This window comes from Neomonachus schauinslandi, chromosome 2 (genome assembly GCF_002201575.2).
Source record: "Neomonachus schauinslandi chromosome 2, ASM220157v2, whole genome shotgun sequence".
In the NCBI taxonomy this organism is placed as follows: Eukaryota; Metazoa; Chordata; class Mammalia; order Carnivora; family Phocidae; genus Neomonachus; species Neomonachus schauinslandi.
In genome coordinates this window covers 198,550,466-198,575,527 of record NC_058404.1, presented here as the reverse complement: position 1 = coordinate 198,575,527, position 25,062 = coordinate 198,550,466, and the positions used below count along the sequence as shown (strand labels likewise).

The following is a 25,062-nucleotide window of genomic DNA, read 5'->3' as shown; positions in this document are numbered from 1 at the left end:
AATAAATAAATAAAATCTAAAAAAAAAAAAAAAACAAAAAAAAAAACCACTCTGTAAGAATGGCAGGGGGCAGTTAATGTGTCCACCTAACAGATGAGAACACTGAGGTTAGCATGGAGATCACAGAGGACACAGCCGCCCCCCTCCCCTTCAGAAAGCTGTACTCACTCTTCACTGAGGCCACCAAGTCGGCCCAAGACCTGGTGGACGATGCTCTCATGGTCATCTTGCAGGTGCGTCTGCAGCACGGAGGACAGGGTATGCTCCTCCATCCACACCTAAATCCAGCACAGAGCAACAAGGGGTCAACTCAAGTTCACTTCACCCATCATCGCTTATGTTGGAACATGCCTTTTGTTTCTTGTTTAAAAGATCCTTTTCTCCCCTGATTTCATTAAGATTTTCTCTTACAGTTCCTTCTAAAGATTTTTAAAATTTCTAAGTTGCATTTAAATCTTAAAGCATTGAACATTCATTTTCTGTGGCGTGAGGAAGACATCTAATTTTTTTCTGCATAAATGGATACTAATTGTCCCAGCACCATTTATTAGATAATTTATCTTTTTATGGCTGGCTTGTCATGCCACCTTATCTTACACAGTTTCCACGTATACACAAATGTCATTCCAGGCTCTCTGTTTTAGTCCTTGGGGCTGTCTTTTTATTTCTGCATCAACACCATACTGCTTTAATTGCTGTTGCTTATAGCAAAACTGCATAGACATTAGGGCAAATTCTCCCATATTCTCTTATACAAAGCTGTCTTAGCTATTCTTGGTTGCTTTTCCTTTCATATGAATTTGAGCATCAGTTTATCAAGTTTGGGAAAACTGCTTTTTGGATATTCTTGTAATTGGACTGAATTTATAGATTAATTTGGAGAGGATCATCATCTTTCCAAGATCAAGTTTACCCATTCAAGAACATGGCATTTCTCTTCAGTCTTACTTTATGCCTTCAACAACAGTTTATAAACTTCTCCACTAAGCTCTTAGACACATCGGTCAGGTTTATTTTTAGGCACCCTATAGCTTTTATTCGGAAGAGGATCCTTATTGATGTTATCACTGGGTGCTCGGGTATGTAGGAAATCTACTGGTTTGGGATGCTGATTTTATATCTGGGAAACTTGCTGAGCAATCTGAATAGTTGTAATAGTTTGTAGATTCTTTGGGCTTCTCAATGGAGACCTTCATATCATCCACAAAAGCCCTATAAATGAGCCTCAGATCATCAATTGTGTTGTTTAGATCTTAACTTTATGGCTTAACTTATGATTTTTTTTTTTTTTTGAGATGGGAGGTGGAAGGGCAGAGGGAGAGGGAGAGAGAGAATCTCAAGCAGACTCTATGCTCAGTGCAGAGCCCGACACGGGACTCGATCCCAGGACCCTGGGATCATGACCTGAGCTGAAGGCAGACACTTAACCAACTGAGCCACCCAGTTGCCCCTGGAACTTTTCATTAAAGTCAACCTCTGACTTCTCTTGTAAAGAGTCTACAATAACCTGTCAGAGTGCTTAATGGGCTAGAACTTCGTAGAAAATTCTATACAGCAGGGGCTCCTGGGTGGCTCAGTTGGTTAAGCCTCTGACTCTTGATTTCAGCTCAGGTCATGATCTCAGGGTCGTGAGATTGAGCCCTGTGTCAGGCTCCATGCTCAACGGGGAGTCTGCTTGAGATTCTCTCTCTCCCTCTGCCTCTGCCCCTGCTTACTCTCTCTCTCAAAAGAAAAAAAAAAGAAAATTTTGTATAGCCTTGCTTCTCTAAATGGTAAATGAACCCATATGGGGGTCTTTGGTGGGCACTTCAGAATGCAGGTAAAAACAGCATCAGGACTCACAGTCGAGAGGACCAAGGCCATCAGACTCCGTGGTGCCTGCAACTATCACACCAACATCTCCAAAGCTGTCAAATGCCGGCTCGTGAATGCTTAAATTCAGAACCACAAGCAGCTTCAGTGGGCTAAAGTGCTGACCCTGGTCATTGCTACCTGGAAATTGTGTGGCTTTGGGCAAGTTTACTCTTCATTTCAAGCTTATAGTTACCAAGGAGAGAAAGGGAGAAAGAACTAGCAGTCAGGGCATGCCTGGTACACGCTGAGGGTTTTGTAGTGTTCTCCCATAACGGGGTGGGCTTACAGGTGGCTGGGTTCTAAAGCCAGCACTCAGGCAAACACTGTCATGCTGAGGGAGGGGGGACACTGCCATTTTAAAAAGCACAGTCAGGGTAGGCCTCATTGTGAGGGTGGCCTCATGCGAGGGTGACACGGGAGCAAAGACTGCAGCAGACGGAGCAAGGCAGGAGCACACCCAGTGAGCGGGAAGAACGCAAGGAGGCCCGTGTGGCTGGCGCAGAACCAGGAGGTCAGAGGGAAGCCGGGCCCCGACATGGAGGGCCTCGTGGGACAGGGTGAGGATGCTGGCTACTCTGCATGAAAAGAGAAGCCACTGGGGGTCTGGAGCAAAGAAATGACACAACGCGACTGTGTCTTTTAGCAAACCTGATGCGCTGGCAATTACAAGATGCACAATTATTTTAAGTATCACTAAGGGAGACAAATCACTGCCAATTAAATTATGATGCATCTCAACGTCCAGGCTGTTAAAATGTTTTTTAAATGTGCACCTTAAAAATTAGTGTCATGTGGTATGTTTTGAAAGGATCGCTCTGGGTGGGGGGTTGAGAGTAGACCACAGCCGGGGGAGGCGTGGATTCAGGGAGACCGGGGGGCCGGCTGTCACGGCGATCAGATGACAGGTATGGTACCTGTGACTAGGTATAAGGGCAGACGTGATGAAAGTGGTTCCATTCTGGACTAGACAGAAGGCAGTGCCTGTGCAACTTCCTGTCAGTTGCACGTCGGGGATGCAAAAGGGCGAGTCGAGACGACCCCAAGGGTTGGGAAGATGGAGGAAGAGTGTGGATGGAGTGGGTTGGGCAGGAAGACCAACAGTTCTTTTTTGGGGCATGTGACAGGTCCACGCCTATTCATCACATACAGGAAGATCTCAGGCAGAGAGTGGAGTCTGGAATGCATTCTGAGCTGGAGACATAAATGAGGGAGGTGCTGGCCTCAGTCCAAAAACCCAGGGATAGAATCCTGCTGAGAGCCATGTAAGTGAGCTTGGAAGTGATTATCTTCCGGCTGAGCCACCGGATGAGACCCCGGCCACAGGCTGGATTGCAGCTGTGAGACCCCAAGCAGAGGACCCCGTAAAGCCATGTCTGGTCTCCTGATCTGCAGAAACTGTGGCATAATAAATGTGTGTTGTCTTTTTTTAAAAAAATACTTTATTTACTTATTTGATAGAGAGAGACACAGCGAGAGAGGGAACACAAGCAGGGGGAGTGGGAGAGGGAGAAGCAGGCTTCCCGCCGAGCAGGGAGCCCGATGCGGGGCTCGATCCCAGGACCCTGGGACCCTGACCTGAGCCAAAGGCAGACGCTTAATGACTGAGCCACCCAGATGCTCCTAAATGTGTGTTGTCTTAAGCTGCTCGCTTGGTTATTTGTCATGCAGCATTAGGACACCAGGACAGACGGGTGTGACTGGATGGGTCACCAAGAGAGTGCATGCAGACTGAGAGGAGGGTCCTGGGCTGTGTCCTGGGCCACTCCAGGGGGCAGACAAGGTGAAGGTGAGAAAGAACCAGCAAAGGAGACTGAGGCAGAGCCACCACAGAGGTAGCAGGAGAAGCAAGAGAGTCAAGCAGCTGTTTCAAGGAGGAGGGGAGAGCCCAACTTTGGAGGACAGGGATCTCTCAGTATGGAAAGTGGGAGAGAACAGGATCCAGCCCAAGCACTGCGGCTGAGTGCGGCAGGTGAGGCCTGAGAGCTCAGCACAGGTGGGAGCAGGTGTGGTGGCCAGGTGATGGAAACCCACCTGCAGTGGGGCTGAGAGAGTGGGAGGAGAGTGGGAGGTGGTGCCAGGATTTAACACCTGATGAACTGATGGCCACATGGGTGTTCCTGACGATAGGAAGTGCTACGGACCGCACCCACCGCCACATGCCTTGTCAAAAGTGCAGACTCCCATGTGGCGGTCTATTACTCTCCCATGGTGGCTGTGTCTACCACAAACTCAGTAGCTTAAAACAACACAAACTCATTGTCTTATAGTTCTGCAGGTCAGAAGTCCAAAATAGGGCTCAAGGGGCTAGACCTGAGGTGTCAGCAGGCTTACATGCCTTCTGGAAGCTCTGGGCAAACCCCATCTCCATGCCCTTTCTAGCTGTTGGAGATCACCTGCATTCCTCGGCAAGTAGCTCCTTCCTCCATCTTCAATCCAACGATGGCTGGCTGAGACTTTCTTGGTCCAACATATCACTCGGACACTCCTGCATCCCACTTGCACTTATAGGGACCCTGGTAATTCTACTGGGTCGACCTAGATAGTCCAGGAGAATCTCCCCGTCTCAAGATCCTGAACTTAATCACATCTGCAAAGTCCCTTGTGCTGTGTGAGATCCCATGTTCACAGCCATTGGGAATTAGGACGGGGACATCTTTGGGGGGACCTAGCACAGTGGATTGGGGAAAAGCCCAGGAAGCAACATTAGAACAGATTACATTTTGAGAACCACCATTCTACAACCTGTTCCAATTGGGTAATCGACAGATTCCATAATATTTAACAACTTCCCTGAGTAACAGGACACGAAACTACCAAGGTCCTTTGGGTAAAAGACAATGTGGGAAATGCATTTCACAGTCTGGGTGTGTCTTTCATTTTCCATGAACAGTTTTGCTGGTGCTTTTTTTCTTATGACTAAATATTCATCTAAATCATAGAAAACTCATCGCTCATTTTTATCATCAAGGAGGAACTATGGTAAGTGAGAGTACACATGGACCTCTAAATATCTTGTGGCAATTTAAGGCAATTAAACAACCAATCAGTAAATTAATTATGACATATACACGTTGAGAAAACAGTCTTGGGTTATACTTATTTAATCAGTTGATGAGGTCATTAACCATCCTGCTTGCTTCTTGCATGCAGAACTCCTCCTGAAACCCTTCTGCACAAGCCACGGAAAATTCACATGCACGTGTATACTCACTAAGTAAATAAATAGGAAGTAAAAGCCAGAAGTCATGCATTGTCTAACATTTACTTAAAATAATCAAGACTCATAACCAGAGGGTTGCAGATGGATTATGGCTGTTGGTCTAATAATTTATTAGTTCTGGATTTTTTTCGATGCCAATATCATTAAATAATGAGAGAGGCGCTGTGTGAAAGGTCTTATCTTGCATTATCTCAGAGCAACACTGTTGGGTATTTTGATCCCTACTTTTCACTCAGAAGCAGAGATTCTGAGACATTTAGCAAGTTTTGCAAAATGCCAGAGCTGTTGGTTAGCTAACTGGCCGAGGCCAACCAGCCCATGGATAGGACTGCACTGGCTCAAACCCACGCATCCAGCTTCCAAGATTAGGGGCCCGTCTGCAAACTACAGCTGCCTCTCAAAGGCCCCCCCATTTGGGGAGCCTTCATCAGAGGCACGTTAGACTCACATGGCCAGCTTGTCCCCCCCACCCCCACCCCAGAGACTGTAAATTAAGTGGTCTGGGCCCAGGATTGTTAGGAATCCAAGGGGTTCAGCTTCAACTACATCCCTTGGAAGAACAGTAAAGTGATCCTGTGATAATTTCCAAAGCTGCATTATTGCAGCCAAGTTCTCCTGGGCCCTCGCTGTGTCCCAGCCCCTGGACTTTGAATAAGGGAATGAAGAAATGAAAACAGAGTTGCTGTCCTCTAGGAACTTAGAGACAAGCGCAGGAGACAGTTAGCAATGGGAGGAAGACACGATGCAGCTGATGGAGGACTGAACTGAATTAGAAGGAGGTCTAATAGGAAGCAAGGCCCTCTGCTGCTCCATGGCTGTGAGTGGCCTTGTGGCATGATGCCCCCCTTTCCCTACTTGGTACCTTGGACAGCTCTGGTTTGTTGCTTTGGAAAACCTCTCTTCCATTCACGAGCCCAGTGCTCTTCTGTAACTAATTGGACCCCAAGGCAAAGAGGCAGGGGTTGTTTTTTATAACAAGTTCCCAAGGGGTGGGCAGTCCAGGGCTGGGACAGTGGCGTCCACTCTCTGCTCCACCATCCTGAGCCCGTCTGCCTCCGTCCTCCCGCATCCTGCCTCTAAGTCAAAGGAAGGCTGGCGTGCCCCAGGCCTCCTGCACATGCTCTGGGCAGGAAGAACAGGGAATGCCGAAGAAAGGGAAGCTCTTTGCAGCGACCACACTCTGTCTCATCGGCCAGGACTACGTCACCCGGTCACTGCTAGATACTGGGATAGTGAACACATTCGTGTTAAAGCCTGCGGTGTGCATGAAGGCAGGAGAGAAAGGAAATACAGGAGTTTTGGTGCCTGTCACATTTGGAAATTCCTCTATTTGACACGTTTTAGTTTTTTAAAATAAAATTAATGTAAATTAGTTTCCTATTGCTGCCGTAACACATGACTACAAATTCTGTGGCTTAAAACAACACGAATTCATTATCTTACAGTTCTGGAGGTCAGAAGTCTGAAATGGGTCTTAATTGGGCTAAAATCAGAGCTGTGATCCTTCTGGACACCCCAAGGGGGAGTCTGCACCTGCCTTTTCCTGCTTCCAGAGGTGCCTGCCTGCCATGCTCGTGGCCACATCACACTGTCCTCTGCTCAAGTCATCACTTCTCCTTCTCTGACTCTGACCCTCCTCCTTCCCTTTTAGGAGGACCCTGTGATTACGCTGGGGCCCCCTGGATACGCCAGGACAATCTCTCCATTTCAACATCCTTAATACACTCACTTGGGCAAGGTCCCTTCTGCCATGTTAGGTGACTATTCACAGATTCTGGGCATTAGGATGTGGATATCTTGGGACCATTATTCTATCTACCACACGGATACCTGGTTTTAATCAGGAAACAGGCTTTCACTGAAAAGCAGGAGTTCCATGTGAGAACCCCCTCCACCCCCGCCAAATCCACTCCCTTACGAGCTACCTTCTGTGGTTGACTTCTGCCGGTCTAAAGCACAGGCATTGCTGTCCTTTTGTGATGGGCCAGCCGGAGGCATTATCTACTGACTCCCATCCTCCGCTCTCTCCTCCTGCCCACCTTGGTTGCGAAGGGCCGGGCAGGGCACAGTGTCAAGTGCTCAGCACAGGCACTGGGGATGCTCCACGAACGAAATCTCTCATTATTCTTCCTAACTGTAAAAACGGTAGACCCCAGGCCCGGTTGTACAAAATGCCCACCTGCTTGTCTTGCTCCAGGAGATCTTGGAAGAGTTCCCACTGCTGCTTGCGGAAGCGATCCGACTGTCTCAGCTGCTGCGCTGCGTTCTCCTGGACCTCCTGCCTCAAGTACTCACACTCTGTCCGGGAGAGGCCGGTCACGCCTGGGAGTGTCTGAAGGAACAGGACGTCCACAAACTTCTGGAACGTTTCCATGGTGCCACGGTACAGCTCCTGAAGCCGAGAGCACGTGACGGGCTTACAAGTCATGCTCTCACCCTGGGCAGGGCTGTGGGCTTTCCACAAAGCACAGAGGAAACCCAGCGAAGGGAGCTCTCAAATCACACACACACACACACACACACACACACACACACACAGAGCTGGGGCAGGGGCAGGGGCAGAGGGAGAGGGAGAAGCAGACTCCCTGCTGAGCTTGGAGCCTGACTTGGGGCTCGATCCTAGGACTCCAAGATCATGAGCTGAGCCAAAATCAGACGCCTAACTGACTGAGCGACCCAGGCGCCCCTAGTTATCTCCTTTAGAAGCATCTATGCAGATGCACAGAATCACAAGCACACCTTCAGCTTGCTCCTCACACCTTCGCATGCAGCGTATTTCCAAGTACCTCCTCCTAAGAAACACACTCCAGCAGGTGTATTCCTCATTCACACCTGACATTAGATATTAGATCATCCTGATATTAGAAAAAAGGGGGTCTTTACCTTCGTGGCCCAAGCTCTCACAGGCCTGGCAACTAGACCCAGGCACAGGAAAATCAAATACATAACATCCCAAGGACATCACTGGAGGGATGAGGCTGTGGTCACTTCAGTGTCACCAAAAGCCTTTACTGAAACTGATGTATTTGCTACCATCCACTGACACTGGCCTGCTGCTTCTATATGCTCTGCTCATTCCTCCAGCAGCAATACCTGATGGGCGTTTCGGCCTTGCTTTATGGAGGAGGAAAGTGGGTTTAGTTGGCCAAGATCTCAGACTCCAATCCCAGCTCAAGAGAGGGAGTGTCAGCCTGCTGGAAAATGTCCCCTGCTGGGGGTGGGCCCAGGTGGGCTCGCGGGCCACAGGGTAGGGCATCAAGAGCATCTGCCTCATGAGTATGAGCTCACTGGACCTACCCTAGTCCCTCCATGAGAGTGGTTCTCAAACTCAGCTGTGCATCAGAATGCTGTTAAGATGGAGAAACTGAGGCACAAGTTAGATAAGCTGCTCCTGAACCCATAACTGGCCAATGGCCTGGCTGGGATTGGAACCCAAGCGTCTGGCAGGACGTCACTCCTCTACCACACAGCCCACACTGAGCAGCACGTGGTCTTCCTACGGGGATGTCAGTCATTCCCTCCTAATTCAGTGTGGCCTCATCTTCACTAATTACATCTTCAAAGACTCTACTTCCAAGTAAGGTCACATTCTGAGGTTCCAGGGAGATAAGACATTTTGGGGGCTACTGTTAGGAATGGAATTGTGTCCCCCAAGTTCAAATACTGAAGCCCTAAGCTCCAATGTGACAGTATCTGGAGATGGGGCCTTCAAGGAGATGGCTGAGGGTAAGTGAGGTCGAGGGTGGGGACTTAAGCTGATAGGGCTGGTGTCCTAATAAGAGGAAGACCCCAGAGCTCTTTCTCTTCATGAGCACATGGGAAGGGCCAAGTAAGGACAAAGCAAGGAGGTGGCCATCTGCAAGCCGGCAAGAGGGTCCTCACCAGAACCCAAACCTGCCCACACCTTGACCTTGGACTTCTGGTCTCCAGAACAGCGAGACAGTAAGTGTCTGCTGTTTAAGCCCCATGTCTAGGGCACTTCGTTACAGCGGCTGAGCTGACCGATACAGACACTATCCACCCAGGATAGCTGCCACGATGCTGAGGGTTTGCACTGCCCACCTTCACATGTTTTTCGGGGCCTGGGATGCCCCCTGACTCCTTGTCCACAGGGCCTGTCTCTCCCTTCAAAGCTTGGCTCAGGCATCACTTCCTGCAGACAGCTGTCTTTGACTTGGCCTTAGCCCCAGGCATCCCTCACGCCTCCACTCCGTACCCGTAAGCAGGGATGTTGTAATGGGAGCCAACTGGGATCGGGCATGTCCCGGATTCCAGCTACTGCCTAAGGGCCTCATTCCACCCCCATGAAGAAGGCCTATCATTGTCCCCATTTCGCAGACGAGGAAACTGGGAACTGGAGAGACCCAGTAAAATCTGGAAGCCACACAGTGAGGAAGCGGAAGAGCCGGAACACAGACCCAGGCACTCTGAGTCTGGAGAGGACCCCGCATGCGCTTCCCAATGCTACGGCACTTGTCACTTTCCTTCGTGCAGGATGTCTGCCTTTCTGCTTTGCAGTAGCTCTGGGTGCTGCCCGAGGCAGGGGCTCTGTATCTTGGTCACCATCACCCCCCGGGAGGCCCATCACTTTGGAGGGCACAGGTGATCTCCCCTGTTCTCTCAGAGTCAGTCCTCCAGGCCAGCATGGAGTCCTCCTCTCCATTCTTGAGTTGCATGAGGTTGCCCGGGGAGAAAGGTGGTGCCGGCACTCAAACCCCGGCCTCCCTGTTCCAGGGCCAGCCCTCCGTCCTCACCACTGCCCTTCCCGCTGATTCCCGCAAAAGCTGGAGGCGCCTCCTTTCCATCCTGGGTGAACTCACTTTCAAAGGCCTTTGCCTCTAGGGACATTTGGAGGTCAGAGTCCTGAGCACCCCGGAAATGGAAGATGCCTCCGATAGGACCCTGGTGTGTGATGAGGGGAGGGACCCATGGAGGGCATGTGGCTTGTCTGCTCTCCACAGGGCCAGGGTTGGACCTGAGCCTGCATCTCTGGGGTCCCAGCCCAGGAGGAGGGGGGATTCCCACGCATGTGCAGATCCTGGGGGTTCTCTGCAGGTCCCACCACGAGGCCACATACCTGGCAGAGCGCAGCCACGGCCTCGGTGGTTCTGATGTTCTCCTCCTCCTCCAGGTAACTCTGGGTCAACCTCTGCCTCTCCAGGACTGCATGAAAAGCCTGCGAGTGAAACACGAGCTGAATCTTGTGGGAAAATGCCAATTTTTTTCCTAGAAAAATTCCCCCAAAGGGCCACTCTCAGATCTGAAGGATGTCCATCCCTGATTTATATAGGAGGAAACTGAGGCACAGGGCTATCATGTGGCTGCAAATTGCAAAGCTGATCTCCTGGCCACAAGCCACCCAGACATTCTGTGACTGAGTTGCTGGGGACCACCGCCCAGGCCCTGGGAGACTACCCAGTGGAGCCCACCACCTAGCAGGGTCAAAGCACACAGGCTGTGAGAGGTCAGTGTGGTCAGCCCTGGCCACGTGGCTGAGCCCTGCCCTGAGGAGCCCAGAGAATGGGGGGGAGATGGGGCAGACACAGGTGTGCAGCCGAGGGGCATGGCAGGTCACAATGACAGAGGGACGGACTCCTCTTAGGGAGGTCCACGGGGGAAAACGCCCCTTGTTCATTTATTTATTCGTTCCCTCGTTCATCCATTCTTTTATGTATCTGCTCTACCCTTCCCTCCTTTGTCCCTGTCTCCTGAGCCCCAGCGTGGGCCTGGCCTGTGCTGAGGTGCTGGGCAGAGCCAACCGGGCCACTTTTCCCCACGCTCAGGTTTGTGCAACACGATGCCAGGGAGGGGCCAGAAATCTCTGAGCAACACAGAGCAGTATAAACCTATCAGCCTTACTTCAGATGCATCTTGTCCAGGACAGAAACAGCCCCCCACCCCAACCTTGTGACCTGGAAGGGACCTGGGAGGAGGCTCCTTGGGGGGGGGGCAAGGTAGACCTTAAAGGGACCTAAATGCTTCTCTTCTGTCCTTGGTGTGTGTGGGGGAGGTCTTCTCCTGGCTTCTCACTGGGGAGCTGCTCCTGCCACCAGGCTGGCCCCAGGGAGGGCCCGTGCCTGTGCTCTGCATGGGGCCTGGGTCCGGTCACTGTCCCTCTGTCCCCCCGGCAGAGCCAAAACAAGGTCCAGCTCATGTCAAGGCAAAGGAGAAGGGCCCAGACAAATAGTCGGGCCGTGGCTGCCCCTTACTTGGTCTCCCTGAACCCTAACAACCCATGAAGTGGGTGCCATGACTCCCATTATGCAGATGAGGAAGCTGAGGGCTGAGGGGAGCAATGTGCCCAAGGTCACTCAGCTCCTTAGCAGCAAAGTCAGTGTTCCAACCCGTTTCCAGGTGGCCCCAGTGCCCAAATGCTTGACCACTGTGCAGAATGGACAAGCAGGTGCTCCAGCCCCCGCCCATGAGCAGGGAAATACGGGGGCAAAGGCAGGGCTCTCTTCTCTCTCTCTCTCTCCCCGGTCGTCCCGGCCCATGCTGGCGCTAACTCATTTCTCTGCCCTCAAGGAGGGTGGCCTCTTGTTTCTTGTCTGGCAAGTCTCCTTGTCCCCTTCCTCGTCAAGACAAGGGCATTTTCTCGCCCAGCCACCTCCCTGGTCCTGCCACAGAGCCTCCCGTGCATGGTCCTCCCTTCCTCCCGCTGGCTAAGGCCACCAGGCTGACACTGGGCAGCGAGCAGTTGACCTCATGTCTGGCCGATGCCAAAGTCTCTGGCTTTCCTTGCACAGTAACGAGGATGAAGCCATAGCACTCAGCCTGCGTGGCTGCTCCCGGGCTGGCTGTGTCTGTGGACGCGGGGAGGGAGTGGGGAGCAGGGTCACCTGGAGGAACTCGCCCGGGGTGGTGCTCAGCTGTGCCTCAGCCAGGAAGCTCCTCTGTTCCTCTTCCTGGGCCAGTGTGAGCTTGGCCATCTCCTCTGCTTGGTGAACCAGTGACGCCTTAACCAGGTCTTTGCCTCGCTGGACAAACTCTGAAATTGAAGTAAGCCCCAGCACGTCACAGGTTACTCCCCGGGCAAGACATTCACAGTCTCCTGCCTGCACTCAGAATGCAGAATGGACAAGCAGGTGCCCCGCACTCCTGCCCGCACTCATAGTTTTATCTTTCAGGTATAGGTGCTTCCAAAAGGCCAGTGTTAGGAGCCCCTGGCTCTTCAAAGCCCACAGCCCCACGTTATTTGAAGGGACCCTACTTCCCCTCAGGCCCAGTGCTCAGGACACAAGAGGCTGCATTTGTGGTTGTGCAGGGTGACTGGTCAACCTGACCAGGAGATGAAGAAGAGGCATTTTTTTTGTGGGGAAAAATGAGGAAGGTGTAGGTGACACAGGGAGGGACAGGTGGAAGGACAGGACAGAAGAGTCTGGGTCTGTAGGAAGACAGTGACATCTCAGAGTGCAGTGGAGATTCAAAAATCACGAGGATGAGTTATTAAATTAGCAGGAGCTGCAAGAAGGAGGGGGACCCCAAGGGCAAGGCCCCCTGCCTGGTGGGGAAGGTGAAGGCGGTCAGAGAGGCTGGGGTCTAAACCCATCCTTCACCCCGCAGAGGTCACTGGGCCAGCAGCGTGCCTTAGCACCGGGCGCTGGGCGCAGTCGGCTCCTGGTGCAGAGAAGTCGAGAGAGGGGAAGGGAGATTCAATGTCATGCCAGACGAGGGACAGGGTGATGGGATGAGAAGGATGAAGGGTAACGGGCAGTGTGGGACCCCAGAGAAGGCTTCTGGGAGAGGAGATAAAGAAGAGGTGAGCCAGATCCTTCTCCCCTGGGTTTTGGGGGAGCTGTAGAAGTCAACGAGGGCCAGGTTACCAGGGGTCTGCCGTTCTGGGAGATGTTTGTTTCAGCATTTCATACACACACACACACACACACACTCCACACTTGTAAGACAAGCACACATCCTTGGGTTTTGGGAGAATCTGTTTAGCCTCTGGCACCAAAGAGAAGGGTGTGACCAGGTGTCCAGAGAGACCAGAGTCCTCCCTCTGCCCAGGGTCCTCCCTCCACGCCCCGACTGTCTCCCTGCCTCCCCTGTCCTGTCCAAGTTCAACAGAGCCTGATCAGTGGGGGTTCCTTTGGCATCCTGTCCCTGCCACTCTGTGCTGCTGGGGCCCCATCCCACTGGGAGAGCCCAGGTCCCTGTGTGCGATGACCCCCAAGGCCAGATGTGCTCAGTTCTACACGGTCCAGACTCCAGCCAACAGTGGGCTTCCACGTGGTCACAGAAGCCGTGATGCCGAGTGACAAAGACCTCATGGAATGGCCTGAGGCCCCAGCTTTGAGTGCCTCCCTCTGACCCCATCTCTGAAAGGCAGCCGGCAGGCTTGGCAGAGAGGACACGAGCCACTGCAGACAGAGGACCAGGACACAGGCTGCAATGAAAACCTGGCGCCGTGCACTGAACCGTGTCCCCCCAGATTGATACTCTAAAGCCCTAACCCCCGCGGGACTGCATTTGGAGGGTAAACGAGTTAGTGAGACTGGGGTCCTAATCCCTTAGGGCTGGTGCCTTAGAAGAAGAGGAAGAGGTACAAGAAAGCCCTTCTCTGCTACGTGAAGACACAGAGAGAAGGTGGCTGGCTGCAGGCAGGACTCAGTTTCTCACCAGAACTGACTGGGCTGGCGCTCTGTTCTCGGACTTCACTGCCTTCAGAACTGGGAGAAAAAAGAGGCCTGTTGTGTGAGCCCCACGGTCTGTGTTATCTTGATACCACGGCCCGAGCTGACCACAACCCCTGGAGACTCCCTGGTCCTACAGCATCCACACCCATGTGGGTGTCAGAGTCCGCTGGGGAAACTGTGAAGCACACAGACTCCGTGCCCTGCAGACGTCCTGACCGAGACCCCAAGAGGCCGCCTGCCTCTCTGCTTCCACTCCCGGCCCCGGGTGAACGTGCAGCCTTGGACCACGCTGGGACCAGCGGTGAGCTCTCCCCACAGAGGGCCCGGGGCAGCTGGTGCTGGAGGCAGAGCTGGTACCCTCCCTGCAGCTAGTTTCTTCTTTCTAACGATGGGACCTGGACTAAGTCTCGGATGCCCTCAGTATCTTGAGCCCTGACCTGCCCGCCTCCCAGGGTCCGCCCCAGGAGCTGGGGTGGGCATGAGAAACAACCACGTCGAGTTCCCTCTCCTGCCCTACAGGCTCAACCATTGCCCACCCTCGCCTGCGCTGCTGAGCAGGGCCCTGGGACTTGTGTAGGGCCACGGGTTGCAGCTGAGTGCCATGTGTCATTTCTGGGCATTGCCACCCTCCTTTGCCCTCTGCATGGTCCAGGTGATTCTGCTGCAGGAACACCGGGGCCTCCGTCAGCCCGGTCACTGACAGCTAAATGCAGCCGGCAATCCAAGACCCTAGGGGCAGCCTTATGGGGAAGGCAAGCAAGGCTCAGAGCTGATAAGGGATGCGGTCCCCAAGGGCCGGAAGGGGGTCACAGCCTGTGCTGGTCTCCCACGTGCTGCTCCATGTCTCCTGACGCTGCCCCCCAGACCCGGCCCCCCTCCCCCACCCTGGCACAGGAGGTCTGTGCACCCCGGACCCGGCCATGGCTCACTCACCGCTGCTGAAGCGCTCCGCCTCCCCCCAGAAGGCCTTGTGCTGCTGAGTGAGCAGCTCCTCTTTCTGCCGCCCGGAGAGCTTCCCCTCGATGGTCAGCAGCTCCAGGCCGTGGGACAGGGCGGCCAGCCGGCATTTGGTCTCCTCCTGGATTTGGAGCTTCAGGGAATCGATCATTTTTGCCATGTGCGCCCGCCCCATGGTTCTCTCCAGGGTGTCCTAGGAAGAGAAACCCCCGGGTCAGCGTACCGCCCCGCAGCAAGGGTCTGCCAACGGTAACGGGCTCTGTCCGTCCTGGAGTCCCCACTGCCTGCGAGCAGAGTGCAGACCGACTGGCTCTCCCTCCGCGCCTCCCGCGTCTGCTCCTTGGCTGCAGACAGAATCGTCCGTCACGGGGCTGGGGTGAGGCTGACGCAGGGTACCAGGCGTAAAGCTCTTGGCACAGAGTGAGAGCACGTTGGGGGGCTGCTCTTCTGGGAAGGGGTTCAGTGCGTGCACGTGGCCAAAGAGGGGCCTTCCTTACGGCCATCACTCCCCAGTCCCTGGGGCCTTTGGCCTCCACAGCCCTGAAAGGGAAAGGCAAAGGCGCAGCAAAGGTCACAGGAGCCCTTGGCTGTGGAACCTCAGAGAGCCTGGGACGCAGGGTTGGAAGAGATTTTTGAGGGTGAGACTGACTTCATGAGTGGCTCCCTCAAGGTCAGACTTGAGAACAGCCCCCTGCCCCCTCTGCCCCACCACGGCGTCATGACTCAGGACAGGACTCTTGGAAAAGACACCTCCCTAGGGCAGGAAATGCTGGCCAGTGGCAGACGGGACCCTCTGGGTCCAGAAGCCTCAGAGGCAGCTGCTCACCCTGCAGAATGAGCGTGAGGGCCGCGGAAGCGGGACGGGGGGGGGGGGGCGGGGGGAGGCGCTGCTGTGTGGAGGAGGCCCCGCGTCCCAGAGGGAGGATGCCTCTCCCAGCTGGGCATGGCCCCAGCAGACACCCGAGTCCGCCTCAGGCCCCGTCTTGTCCTCCATGCCGGCAACCCTGCCTCATCAGACCCCCTCTCTTTCCTTCCTGCCGGGCCCGTCACAGCCGGCTCAGGCCCTGCTCACGTCTGTCCTGCTGTCCCAGCCTCCCACCTGCCCCCGTGCGCTCTGCCCCCGCATGGCAGACAGGGGCCTTTCTGAGAGGCAGACACAGTGCTGTCCTATGGCCCAAACCCTCCAGTCACTGCCTTCAAACCAAGTCTGAACTCCAGGGCATGGTGCACAAGGCCCCCGAGGACCACGCCTGGCTTCGTCTCCAGCCTTGTCCACACACCTTCTTGCTCAAGGCCGCCCAGCACACCTGGCTCCCAGCTGTGCCGGGCCTTTGCACCCTCGAGGCCCTCCGCCTGGAGCACCCTCCCTGTTCCTCTCACTCCTCGGCCTGCTAGTCCTTCTCATCTTTGCTGGGCTGGGCTGTGGGGTGCCTTCCCTGATCTCCCCCACCCAACAGCAGGCCCCTCCTCCATGCTCCATGGCCTCATGTGCTCTGTCTTTAAGGGACAGTCCCAAGCTGGACTGAGAGCCCTTGAAGACAGGGCAGGGGCGGTGTCTGAGCCACCCACGGCCAGGCCTGGGTCTCAATGTTTGCTGAGCGGCACTGGTCTGTGTTCTGACAACGTGTGAACAGGGCAAGGATAAGGATCCCCCAATTACAGACAAGAATGCTGAGGTTTATTCTGGAAGGCCACATAACTAGCCCAAGGACAGCGGCTTTGAACCTTCCCCGATTAGACGCACCTGACAGCCTTTGGCAGGTGGCAGGCCCATGACCACTAGGGGACGCAAGAGGATAAGCGCTGGGTGGCCGCGCGCTGGTGGGAAGGCTCTGCTCAGCACTCTGCAGGGGACCCAGACAGGACCACACTGGGGAAGGGTGCGCCCAGACCACCGGCGGCAGCCACCTCTGAGGTAGCACGAGACCTCCCCAGCTCAGTAGTGACAGCACAACCTCCGGGTTTATATTCAAAGACAGACAGAGTGGAGAGAGGTGAGCACGTGCAGAGGGACACGGGATGGGAGGCGAGGGGTCCCCTTGCTCTGAGAGTGTAGAAGGTCCCCAACAGCACCCAGGTTAGAACTGGGCTCCACCCGTCCGAGCTGCAGGCCTTGGGGACAGTGCCTTCCCAGGACCCTGAACTTACTGAGCTGTGGTGAAGATTAAGTTAAAATATGTAAAACCCTCAAAGAGCAGCCAGCACGTAGTAAACGCTCATGAGCGCAAGCTGCTGTTATAATTATCTACAAGCCCCTGGCCTCGCTCTTGACGTGGCTTTTTGTCAGACATCCCAGGAGAATGATTCTCATCACCTCTGAGGTCCTTTCCAGAACCCTACCAGTTGGATATTCAGTGACGCCATGTGAACATTGTAGCTCCAACTGCCCAGGCCAGAGCGCTCAGACACCAACCCAAGAACTTACAACCTTCTGGAGTTTATCAGCAACATAACATGAGATACAGAAGCTACATTTTTTGGGGGGGTATACAGATTTACAGCCCTTTGCATGCATCACTGTGAGGCTTTGTTGATACCTACTTTGCCTGTGGATCTGTGGCCGGTGGAGTCTAATCACTAACACACCAAGCACTTCCCATGGGCCAGGCTCTGTTCCAAACGCCTTACATATCGTCCACTCTCTAATATTCTCAGAGCAAGTGCTCTTCTGATCCCCACTTACAGATGATGAAACGGAGTCACAGAAAGGTTAAGTAACCTGCCCAAGGTCAGCTAGCTAACAAGCAGCAAGATTGGTATGAACTCAGGTTTCCAGCTCAAGTCTGTAATACTGTTTCTATAACAGAATGTGGCCCACAAATTGGTACTCATCAAATGTTGGCTAAGAGAAGGGCATATTGATAACCTGGATAATTCCTTCCCTTCTTTCTATTTGGAAGTTACCGGCTAATACTTGGGCCAAAGTCAGCTAAGGATACTTTTTATTTTCCTGCATCAATACCCTGCTGACAGAATAATAATTAAATAAAAAGAAAAAAAAAGGGGGGGGAATAGTCTTTCTCTTTTGATAAGCATTAATATCAGTAGCCTTATCAAATTGAAATCCAGTTCACAGGGGTTTGGACGGCAAATCCGGAAGCTTGTTGCCCGGGCTCAGTGATGTCATCAGATAGCACGGGAATCCAAGGTGGGTCACTTAGCTGGCCCCCTGCTCATCAGGAATAAAATATCTGCCATGCCTACCTTCTAGCAGGGCTGGGGAGGAAAAGGAGATTGTATGTGTACACGATGAGCAAAAACATCAAGTTCTCAAATAGCTGTTGTACCCGGGGAGTTTGTTAAAATGCATATCCTGAGACTGGTGGGGAGGGCCTGCATTTCTAACAAGCTCTCAGGGCCTGCAGAGGCCGCTGGTCTGTGGACCACACTCTCGTGGTTGTGGAGAAATGGCAGGGCCTGCTCCGTGGGTCAAAGCTGCCAAGTCGCTGAGCCAAGGGCAGGGCGGCCGCTGCAGGTTTCTGAGCTGGGTGCTCAGGTGGGTGCACAGGTCTGAAATGGAACTCATGAGTATCCAAGGGGAAATGGGTGCATGGTGTGCCCTGGGCCTTGCACACAGCAGGGCAAGGCCAAAATCACGGCTGAGAAACTCCATGGTGATTAGGGCATTATAAGTCCCTGAGCACTTCCCCAGGCCCTGTCTGCAGAAACTCCTTGGACCACTCTTTCATAAATAGAGTAATTGAAGCTCAGGGGGGTTAAGTAACTGGTTCAAGATCACACAGCCTCAAGTGGCTGAGCCTAGGTTCAAAGTCAGATTTTTGGATTCCTCTATGCCAGTGGGTTGCATCTCCAACTATGTATCAGAATTGTTTGGGGAGCTTTAAAACCAGCAATACCAGGGGCTTCACTGTAGACCAATCAGACTGGATCTCTGGGCATGAGGTCTGGGCATAGTCATTTTATGAAAGCTCCTCAGGTGATTCATGGAGCCATCAGGAGAGTAAAGGAAGCTCCATCCACACAAGTGGGTGTCAACTATGACTACTCATTGTGGTCACCTAGAGCTCTAAAACCCCCAGATTCATTAAGTCAGAGTCTCTGGGGTGGGGCCCCACCTGGGACCCCAGCATCAGTACTTTTTAAAGCTCCCCAGATGATTTCAGTGTGCTGCCAGGATTGAGAGTCAATGCTCTATGCTGCCACAGCACAAAGCTGGTCAACATCTCCTCTTAAGGAATTGGTGGGTGGGTGGGTGGGTGGGTGGACGGACGGATGGAAAGAGGGATGGAAAGATGGATGGCAAGATGGATGGACAGACGGATGAATGGATGGAAAGATAGATGGAAGGATGAATGGATGGATGGATGGATGGATGGTTGGATGGATGGATGGATGGATGGTTGGATGGATGGATTCACTGCTTTTCTCTGGGCTCTATACCCCCATCTACAATTTAAAGGTGTTCGACTTGATCTCTACGGCGCATCAAGCTTCTGGATTCCACATCCCTAGTGTGAGTATCTTCAGGTTCCTTCCCCGCCCCCTTCAGCATACCAGAGCCTGCAAATCCTGAGAATCACGCAATAACCCTTCGGCTGCAATCATTCTTTCTGTGAGCGTCATCATGAGCTGTTGGGCTTTGGAGCTGGAACACTTAAATTGGTCCATAAGAAAGTGCTGGATGTTTTCCATCTGTTTCCAGAAAGCTTCCATCTGTGAAATGAGAATGAAAAGCAAGAGGTGGGTGTAGAAAACTTATTTAAGAAAGTTACAAAGCTAGACGGTTCATGCTTGATAATTACAATTCATTCCTTATCACACACTGAGATTCTAAACACTTCTGCAATTGGGAACGAGTTTATCTTGGCAATAATCGAGTTCTATAGAGAGGTTCCTCCTTGGTGTATTGTAGGTGCCAGTCAGTTTCAAGATGGCTTTTCAGCAAACACCAATGCTCTGCTGATAAGGAAGGCAGGCACAATGAGATCACCCAGTGTAAACAGCTTAAAGACTCTTAAACAGGCCACGACTGCTGCCTGGGGAGTGTGTGAAATTTGCCAGTGTGATCCTGGAAGCTTCCATATCTCCAAAAGGGATTAACCGTGTTCTGGAAATAAAAGCACGAATGGCCATTTACATTTCAGTTATTGCTCTAAAAGTACAGAAGAGCAATATGGCAGAGACAGTGCTGACCATGAAAACATTCTGCTTTAAAATCGTTTTCCTCTGGGGGCCTGGGTGGCTCAGTTGTTAAGCATCTGCCTTCGGCTTAGGTCATGGTCCGAGGGCCCTGGGATGGAGCCCCGCGTCGGGCTCCCTGCTCCTCAGGAAGCCTGCTTCTCCCTCTCCCACTCCCCCTTCTCGTGTTCCTTCTCTTGCTATGTCTCTCTCTGTCAAATAAATAAATAAGATCTTTAAAATAAAATAAAATAAAATAAAATAGCTTTCCTCACCCCCCATCTTATCAGGAGGAGAGGTGGGAATCACCGAGTGGCTGAGAATGTCAAGGCTCATCCAGCCTCCCAGAGCTCCAAGAACCGGGATACTAGCAGTCATAACCACCTCCCTTTCCGGCATGCAGGTAGGTGCCAGGCTCTGTGCCTCACCCATTTTGTGTCCAGGTAAAATGTCTATATAGGCCCGGCTGCAGGAACAGCCTCAGAAAGTTAGGTCACCGGTCCTGGGTCACAGAGCTGGGAGGCAGGGGCAGAGTTGGGGCAGATCCCCTGAACTCCCCAAGCTATGGCTTTTCTCCATCGTGGCTCGGCCTCTCCGACTTATAAATTCGTCTGGGCACCTCTTGCTGCACAGGGCATGGGCATGGGAAGGGTTGGGGCTGAGCAGCACCAGAAGCCTGCCCTGACCTTGTGGCACGGCGGAAAGGTGGAGACAAATGCAACCTGAAACACTGAGTCACTCTGAGCAGCCACGTCCCAGGGGCCACGCACGGCCGAGAGGAAGCCCACACCAGGGTGGGCAGGCCCTTTGTGCCCTCAGGGACCTGTGTCCCAGCCGGGCAGCAGCCCATCCATCAAACCTCTGGCCTCCCTCCTGCTCCCGGCCCCCCACCAGTTGCCCTCCCTCCCGACTGCTCTAAGAGGACGTGATTATCACCTGTGACATCCGCCCACCTCCAAACAGAGTTGGAAGTCCAGCCAGCATTGCTGCTTCTCCACCAGCCCCAGAGAGCCGGGATACCCACTCTGTTCTTAAAAACTCTTGATTCCCTTGGCGTCCGTGACATGGTTTTCTCCCGGTCCCTCAGAGTCCATACTCTGCCTTCTTGTCTCAATTCTCCTTGCGCCCCCCCCTCTTTAAATGCTGGCAGGATCCCAGACTGGGTACCAGGTGCCTTTCCCTACCCTTTCTATACACACCCTAGGCCAGGGCATCTCCACTGCTGAAGGTCACCATACGTCCGAGAATCCTGGGCATACTATGAATCATCTGCCTGAAATACGCAGATGCGGATGCGTGGGTCCACTGCTTTGGGGAGCCCGTGGACCCAGGAATCCAGGCTGAGCACCCTCCCTCTGCCACTCATGCCATGAACATCCTCGCTCCCCATGTCCTCTGACCCAAGCTTAGTGGAGGCTCTCCATCTTCGGGCATCTCCACCTCAAGATGTCAAGTCAGGGCTCACCAGCTCCTCTCCCAACTTGCTTCTCGTTCTGGGATCCTTATTTCCATAGAACTAATCCTTTACACCCTCTTCTCTTCCAAACCTCATTTTCTGCTACCCTATCAGCTCTCCCACTTTTTCTTACCCCTCTATTCCTATCGCAACTGCCTTCATGAAATTTTCCTACTGCCCTAGCCCCAGAGCGCATACCTATCCTCCACTGAGTGGCCCGAGCTGTCCTTCTAAGACAGAAAAGGATCCAGCTGCCTTCTGCTGCCAAACTGCAGTGACTCCCACCTCCTTGGCACAAGATGAAAACCCTCAGGCCAGATCTCTGGCTTTCTCTGGCTCTGCTTCTCCTCAGTCCTCCCTGGCTCCCTTCTTTGCCTGCCCACAGGCCAGCATCCACCCACACTTCTCCCAAAAGGCCTCTCGATGGGTCTTTTCTTCTACGAAGATTTTCCTAACCCTAGGATAAAACGGATTCCTCTCTCCACTGCGCCTCCACCTTCTAGTGTTTTCATCTGTCACAACGCTTGTAAGCTATGAAGTCCAAATCTGCTCACCTGTCAGTCCCCCTACTAAGCTAGCCTGTGCATCTCTGGCAAGGCCAGGTCCAAGGGCATTCTGAATCCCCAGTGTGCAGCACAGTGCTTGGGTGCCAACCCCCCCCCCAAAAAAACCCTGTTTAATACCTAATATAGGAACAGGGGGTAGTGGAATGGAAATACAAAAAAGGGGTATTTGAAGGAAGCCACCCTCTTTGGAATTTAAAGCAGGTATTTATGAGTGATGCCCGGGTCGAAAAGTTAGCAGCCAGCGTCTGCTCTAATCCACAGGGCGGGAATGACATACAGGGTTAGAGCAAACTTTGCTTTGAATGACAAAAAGATCAATCTAAAATTTAAACAAGGGGGATTCATTTAAAAACAAAAAACAAAAAACTCTGTAAATCTTCGCCCCTTCATTATACCTTCTCTATCACTTACTTTCCGAAACTGGATCACTGGCTTTGGGGCAGAACACATCAGGGATTTCAAGTCTTAAACATGCTTCTAGGTGCCATCTCTTTAATCTTGCTAATTTAACTGCCCCAGAAACCAAGGTTTTTATAAGGAAAAAGAAAAAAAATCCATCACATACATTATCTATTAGCTGCTCAGAGTATTCTCGCTCCTTCTTTTCCACATCTGCCAGAGTGATGTATTCAGAATCACCAGCCCCCAACATTTCCGTGTTTGACAGTTTGACCTGAAGTCCCTTTTCTAATTCCTCCAAGTCCTGGGGAAAACAGAAAAAAGTGGGGATGGTGGTGGGAATAAACAAAGGAAAAATCTAATATATCTTAAATTCTAGAAAAGAAATGCTTTCATCTTTCACCACATTATCACAAAATATTTCTTAACCATAATTAGCTGCTCTGGCATTGTCCTACTTAAGTCTGATGATAGAAATCTATCTTTCTCATTAGACATAGAGTCCCAAGAATACTGGATTCTTTTCTTCTATATTGCTCCCTCCCTCCCCTCGAAAAAAAAAAATAGAACATACTTTAAAAAAATGGTAAATTAGTCTCTTTCATTTCTTACGAAGTCTTGGAAAATGCCGTGACTTCAGGGGGTTGCAAGGGAATGCTTCTCCCCCACTCCTCTGGTTTCCGTGGGGAAGGATTAGTCACTACAACCCAGGGAGGGCAGGACGTGATGTGATTGGTGGGTTCAACAGCAGGAAGTGGCACCCTTAGCTTGTCCAGCCTCTTCCTCTTTGGCATGGGCCGTTCATGGGGAGGCCATGGCTGTGGGGTGTCCTTAGCTCATAGTGTGCTGGGCAGCGAAGGGCCTGCCGCAGAGGTGGTGGGCGTGGTCAACACCGAGGCAGGCAATCTGGTGAATTCTGGGATCCAGAGTGCGGAAGCTGAGTCCTCCAAGCTGGCCTCTCCGTAGTGAAGCCGACTTTTCTGTGCGCCTGTCCCTGACCCTTTGTTATCAGTTCAGAATGGGGGCAGGACGGGGGTACCCTCTGTAGGGAGTCCCTCTGGCCCCGAGGTGGAGTCTGGGAGGAGCCCTGTCTTCTCCAGAACTGTGCTGGGAGACCTGGAATCCGCCCCGGCTCGCCCCCAGCTTCACTAGGGAAAACGATGCCCATAAAAACTGCTTCTGCGTGTCCCAGCCGAGGCCGTGCATGGTGTTGGGCCCTTGCGGGGTTGCTTCGACAGAGCAGGGCTGGCTCCTTCCAGCCGAGGAGCCCGGTACTCGAGGAGTTGGGGTGTTTCCTCCGGAGTCTCCTTGCAGTGGCAGGAAGTGGCGCGCTGGGCTGGTCCCTCAGCCCCACCCACCCCAGATGCCCACTCCTCCAACTGCGCGCATCCCCGTCACGCTGCTTCTCTCCCAAGAGCAGCTGCGGGTTCTGGGCACCGCTTGTCCCCTTCTAGAAGTCCGGGGGCCATCGTGAGCAAGCACCACCACCACTGTGATTAACACGCCCTACAGGTGCTGGCGGTGGAGTCAGATCTGGGGTCTGCAGACGGCAAAACTCTTACTCTTGTGCTAGAACCCCACTTCATTATTATGTGTGGAATGTCCAGTATCACCATGATCATCATTATTTATTCACTGGGGAGTCACTGAAACTCAGTGAGCCTCAGTTTCCTCTGCTGTAAACAAAAATAATAATAATGGCCACTCACAGGGCTGCTGTGAAGATGGAATAAAATCATGCATGAAATGCACTGTAATACGTGTGCATTGCCTGATGAGGACAATCCTGGTAGCAGTGGTCCTGAGGATGGTGACGGTGATGATGCACCACCTCCTTCCTGGGGTGCAGTGATTCATCCTTCCCCATGAGATCCAGAGGAATGGGGGAGAAACATGCCCTCCCAATCCCCCACATCTCATGGGGTGGTGATGGGGAAGATGGTGGTGGCGGTGGTGATGATGAGGATGATGAGGAAGATGTTGGTGGTGAGGATGAGGAAGATGGTTGTTGTGGTTGTCAGGAAGATGTGCGCAGCCATCATGATTCAGGGTCTAACTATTACTTTGCTAGGTGCTTCATACACACTTCTCTTAGCCCTTCCATGATCCCACAGGACGGGAATCACTATCCCATGGGACAGGAGGAACCTGGGATTCTGAGAGTTTGTGAAAGAAAGAACCAGGGTATCAACCTCCACCAGTCAGACTCCAAGACCTGGCTCGTTTCACTGCACATAAAGCAACGTAAACTCTATATAAAAGCTTGAGAGGAGTAGAATGCACCATAGTATAAACAGTTAAAACCAATAAATTAATTAGGTATTTAAAAATACCCAACCTAGGGGCACCTGGTTGGCGCAGCCTGTTGGGTGTCCGACTCTTGATTTTGGCTCAGGTCATGGTCTCAGGGTTGTGGGATTGAGCCTCACATTGGGCTTCACGCCCAGCAGGGAATCTGCTTCTCCCTCTACCCCTCCCTGCCTGCTTGAGCTCTCTCTCTCTCTCTCAAATCAATAAATAAAAACTTAACAACAACAACAAAAACCTAGGAGTGCCTGGTTGGTGCAGTCGGTTCAGTGTCTCACTCTTTTTTTTTTTTTTAAGATTTTATATATTTATTTGACAGAGAGAGACACAGCGATAGAGGGAAAACAAGCAGGGGGAGTAGGAGAGGGAGAAGCAGGCTTCCCGCTGAGCAGGGAGCCTGATGCGGGGCTCGATCCCAGGACCCTGGGATCACGACCTGAGCCGAAGGCAGATGCTTAACGACTGAGCCCCAGGCGCGCCTGGGTGTCTCACTCTTGATTTCAGCTTAAGTCATGATCTCAGGGTCCT

At 52.6% G+C, this 25,062-nt stretch overlaps 1 protein-coding gene across 1 annotated transcript in view; it reads right to left on the bottom strand.

Moving 5' to 3' along the window:
* EVC (EvC ciliary complex subunit 1) overlaps positions 1–25,062 on the bottom strand; it is a gene marked incomplete at its 5' end in the record, with an annotated part of 62,330 nt that overhangs the window by 16,257 nt on the left and 21,011 nt on the right. Inside the window, 7 exons of the mRNA XM_021677664.2 lie at positions 169–278; positions 7,254–7,466; positions 10,152–10,250; positions 11,914–12,062; positions 14,644–14,860; positions 19,183–19,341; positions 22,394–22,531. Coding sequence (XP_021533339.2) covers positions 169–278; positions 7,254–7,466; positions 10,152–10,250; positions 11,914–12,062; positions 14,644–14,860; positions 19,183–19,341; positions 22,394–22,531 — 1,085 coding nt within the window. The remainder of the gene's footprint in view (positions 1–168; positions 279–7,253; positions 7,467–10,151; positions 10,251–11,913; positions 12,063–14,643; positions 14,861–19,182; positions 19,342–22,393; positions 22,532–25,062) is intronic.